Here is a 4,449-nt window from a genome sequence, read left to right as displayed (position 1 = left end):
CTCTCTGCCTGTGATGTGACTCATTAGGCAGCCAAATGAAAGCCATGATGACGGCCATGATGACAGAGGCCATCAAGCGCTGCTTGTTTATCTTCCTCCCCTCGGCCTGTCTCCAGGGCCTTGGACTCTGCGCTGGGCCCTGGGGGCGCCATCATGCTCAGGGGCTGGGGAGCCCCTGCGCAGAGTCCCCAGAAAGGCAGGATGGCTCGCGGTGTCTCCCTGACCCTCTGCTCCTGGGTTTCCAAAGGGCCGGGGCTGGCGGCGCTGGGAGCTGGGACCCGGCATGAGGCTTCCTGAAGGTGGCCTTGTACGCCTAGGCAGCTTCACTTTCCCTCGGGGCGTGTGCAGCTCGGGCTTCCAGTCACCTGTGCCACCCATCCCTGTCCTGGGTTTTGGGAGAAGGCTGGCACCTGTTATAGTGGGAGCACACATGGGGGTCACTCTAGGATCCCAGGGAGTGCTGTGCTCTCCGGCGGACTCCAGTGCCACCAGAGCAGGAGGCCACACGTGCCCCTTGTCTCCAGGCTGGAGCCTGCGCCAATAGCCATAGTGCCAGGGGGTGTATCTGCAGCCCAAGGACAGACTGGTCCAGATGGGAAGAGTACGCAGCGAGGAGGGAACGGCATCCCCGCAGGTCTTCTGGACGGCCGCGGGACCAGGGGTGACCTGCCCTGCTCAGAGCGGAAAGCGTCCACCGGTGACCAGGGCTGTTCGTCCACGCACCGGCGGTGCCTGTAGGGAGCAGCGAGGCCTTGCGGCCCAAGCTTCCGGGCGCGGGATGGGGACGGCAAGGAGCCGCCGCAGCTCCCCGCAGAACCGGCTCGAAGAACAGGCTGAAGCCGTGGGACAACAGGCTGCTCCATTTTATTGTGTTTAAAAAAAGAAAAAACAACAAACAGAAAAACCAAGGCCGGCCATTCTCCGCCACCGGAAATGTGCCGAAGGCGGCGGATATTGGTGACTCGGGAGCTCCGGGTCTTCACCCTGCCCCTGAAGTTAAGAGCGCGGAGGCCTCGGTCCCCAGGCCTGTCTGCGGCGGGGAGGTGCCGGGCTATGAGCGGTGTGAATCCCGTCAATATTGGCGCTGACCACGGCAACGCCTCCCTCTTCCTTGGGCGGAGACCCGCGGCGAGTGCCCCGCGGGTGCTTTGCAGCCAGCTCCCAGGCCTCCTTCGTCTGCTTGCCAAGCTCAGCTGGCGACACCGCCGGCTTCTTGCCCTTGAGGCTCCTGGCTGGGTGGCCGGGAGGGCTCTGGCACCCGGGTTACGGTCCCTCGCGCGCTCCACGTTTCCTGGACACCCAGGCCTCCGGCGCGCCTGGGAGGTCGCATCCTGCGGGGTGCTCTGGAACCAGCCGGACTCGGGGCGCAGTGTGGGGTGGGATGAGCTCAGGAGTCCGGGTACGCCCCCCCTGCGCCCCAGTCCCGGCATTTGCACCCCTAGCTGGCGGGCGCACCGTCCCCCTTTCTCTGGAGCCTGGCCTCCCGGGCGCCCTCGGGGTGGGGCGGTGGTCGGGGCCCGCCCCCTCGACCCCGCCTCCCGGCAGAGGGCTGCCGGGAAGCCGGCTTGGCTCGCTGGGTTCCTGAGCCTGTCGGAAGATAACGCCCCAGCCTGATTTATGGATCCTTGACCCAGCCGGCGGGGAAAGGGCCCAGCTGCTTTTCGGGTCGGTGCTGTGGATAAGGAAAGGCACCTCTTCCCTGGCTGAAGTCGACTTAGCGCCCTGAAGTTTATGCAAAGCCCACCATCGCCCACGCTCACTTTCCCTGCCCGGGACCCCTCTCCTCCTTTGGCCTAAGTTTGCCAGCCCCCTAGCTGTGCAAAAAGGGGCCATGTTGGAGCCCCAAGATGATAAGTACGTTTTCTTAAACCCGTACCCTATTGGCGCTCTTGCCTTCCAATTCAAAACCTGCCAAGGTGCTTCGTGGCTCCTGTCCCGAGGTCAGCTGGTCGGCAGGTGTGGAGAGGTGGCCCAGACCAGTCAAAGTCCGGACGCACCCAGGAGGCCCACCCAAGCACTGATCTTTGTTTCGTTTTTTCCGCTCCTTTTTATTATTCACAAGACTGAGATTGTTTAAATGCCATAACTTATAAGAAAATAAGCTACATTGAAATAAATTAAACACAGTGGAGACATGCCTCAGGATGGACAAGCCCAGGAAACAAAGCCAGGCAAAAGCAACGCAAAGTAAATTTCCAGGCTGCCCAACCACGGCTGCTCTGCAGTCAACTCAAAAAGCCAAAAACAGAAGCAAAAGTTAAGTTTAAACCGCAGTGTTTGTTCTTGTGTTTCATGTTTACCTTTGGGGAAGTATGGAAAGGTGAGTGCTAAGGACAGCAGAGGACAGCGGAGGTTTTGCTTTCTTCTGGAATGTAAGTGGAGGCTCTTACTAGGTAACTTGGTCCTACAACTTTCAAAATACTGCAGCTGAGATCCAGTGTATATAGATTATCTATGTACAAAGTAGGATAGTATAATAAATATTTAGTGTATCTTCAGGTGTGGCTGTAGCCCCATCAAAAGCAGTCTTTTAGCCTGTTTCGTGAATATATTCTCAACTCGCTCGGGAAGTCCACCTCGGGAATATGACTTTGAGTTCTACTTCAAACCACATAGTCCACCATGTGTTCCCTGGGGTTGGAGCTTCTCTGCGGTGGGTGCCAGGCCTGGCCTGCCCTCGCCGGGCCCTCAGGGCCGGGCCTGTTCCAGCTGCTGATGCTGACTTCTAATTGCAAACCTGCTGACGTGGACAGGGATGGGGACCACGATCTTGGGGTTCCTGGAGGGCTCCCCTGTCTTGGAGTTGGCATTGCCGGCCTTCACGCGTTTCCACTTGGCCCGGCGGTTCTGGAACCAGATTTTCACCTGCACCTCGCTGAGTTTGAGGGCATGGGCGATCTGTGAGCGCTCGGTCAGGGAGAGGTACTTCTTGCAGTGGAACTCCTTCTCGAGCTCTAGCAGCTGTTCGCTGGTAAAGGCAGTCCGCCGCCGCCGGTTCTTACCCGTGGATGTGGTGCTGCCCGCGGCGCCGCCGTTCGGCGGGGTCTCCTCCAGTGTGTGGCTGGGGTCTTCCTCCTTGTGAGCCGCCTGGCCCGTCAGATTGTCATCCGAGCTGTAGTCCACATCGCTCTCCAGCGAGAAGCTTTCCTCTTTGCCCTTCGGGTCATCTTCCACCTTTGACTCGTCTTTCCCTTGCCCTCGGACAGCCCCGACTGAAAGCAAAAACCAAACGGCGTTTTATTACCTTTTGCACGCTGGCCTTCCCGTCCCCTCCCCACCGTCGTCACGGGGCACCCCCACCCCCACTTGGTGGATTGTCTTTCTATGACATTAACACATTGTGATTTCCTGGCCTTTGAGGCGAGAGGAGGAGGGGGGAGCGTGAGAAAGCTCACAGGAGAGGAGACAGCACAGGCGACAGCTCTTTGCCCAGAACCATCACTCAAGGGGCCGCAAGGCCTCCTGCGCCCTCAGCCCCGGGCGGCTGAAGAAGTAGCAGGACGTGGAGACTCCAGAGAACGTCGCCTTTGTCCCCGGAGGTCGGGCTGGGTGAGGACTGAGGGGTAGTTCCTGATCTCTCCTGCCCCCCATCCCTTGCACAGCGAAAATTTAGGGAACCTCAGTTTCACTGCAGCCAGAGTGGGCGCGCAGGGACGTGCAGATGCCAGGTTGTATCTTTTTGGAGACGGATAATGTTGGCCACAGGGATGTTTGGTAGCCTTAGAAGTTCCCACCAGATAGCTCCACACACACACACACACACACACACACACACACACAGAGGCAGACGCACAGCATCTCAGGAACCCAGTTCTCCCGCGCAAGCAGCAAGCTCTGAGAGGGGTTTCCTAAGTGTGGGCGCCACTGGGCACAAATACAGCTGAGACGCACAGCCCAACTGAACACCCCTTGAGGCTGATGTCGACCCGGGACGCCAGTTCCCGACCAGGGCGGGTGGATTCGGCCGAACGCGCCACATCAACAGCTGGCTGGGGGAGGGGGCCTAAACGTCCCCCTCCCGGCCCCACTGTTGCGCGGCGTTAAATGCATCCCGGGGCTCCCCGGCCGAGCTAGAGCGGGCGCGCGGTCTCGCCCCCAGGGTCCCCGCGGGATCCCGGAGCAGGCCCGCCCCCGCGTCCCGGCCGCGCGCGCCGCCGACTCACCCAGCGACGCCTGCACTGCCTCGGCCGCCGAGAAGGAGAGTAGCGAGCCCTCCTTGGCCAGGAAGCCCTTGCCGTCCTCTGCGTCGGCTTGCAGCGCCTCCGCCTTGTCGAAGTTGCCGCCGCCCGGCAGCGGCTGCGGCGCAAACTTGCGGGCGGCCGCCGCCTCCTGGTGCTGGGGCGACGCCGAGAAACCGCCGGGCAGCGTGGCCATGAGCGTGGAGGTGAGCGCCATGCCCTGCGCCAGGCCCGAGCAGAAGCCGGTGGGCAGGCTGGGGATCTGGTGGTG

At 61.0% G+C, this 4,449-nt stretch overlaps 1 protein-coding gene across 1 annotated transcript in view; it reads right to left on the bottom strand.

Moving 5' to 3' along the window:
- Positions 1 to 1,579: 1,579 nt before the first annotated feature.
- Positions 1,580 to 4,449, bottom strand: part of Gbx2 (gastrulation brain homeobox 2) — a 3,350-nt gene continuing 480 nt past the window's right edge. Inside the window, exons 2-3 of the mRNA XM_013519759.1 lie at positions 4,164 to 4,440; positions 1,580 to 3,212 (exon numbers count right to left, since the gene is read on the bottom strand). Coding sequence (XP_013375213.1) covers positions 2,689 to 3,212; positions 4,164 to 4,440 — 801 coding nt within the window. The 3' untranslated portion in view covers positions 1,580 to 2,688. The remainder of the gene's footprint in view (positions 3,213 to 4,163; positions 4,441 to 4,449) is intronic.

Source organism: Chinchilla lanigera, unplaced genomic scaffold (genome assembly GCF_000276665.1).
Source record: "Chinchilla lanigera isolate Chin_1 unplaced genomic scaffold, ChiLan1.0 scaffold00052, whole genome shotgun sequence".
Lineage (NCBI taxonomy): Eukaryota > Metazoa > Chordata > Mammalia > Rodentia > Chinchillidae > Chinchilla > Chinchilla lanigera.
The sequence above is the reverse complement of the archived record's forward strand: the minus strand, read 5'-3'. Positions and strand labels throughout refer to the sequence as shown.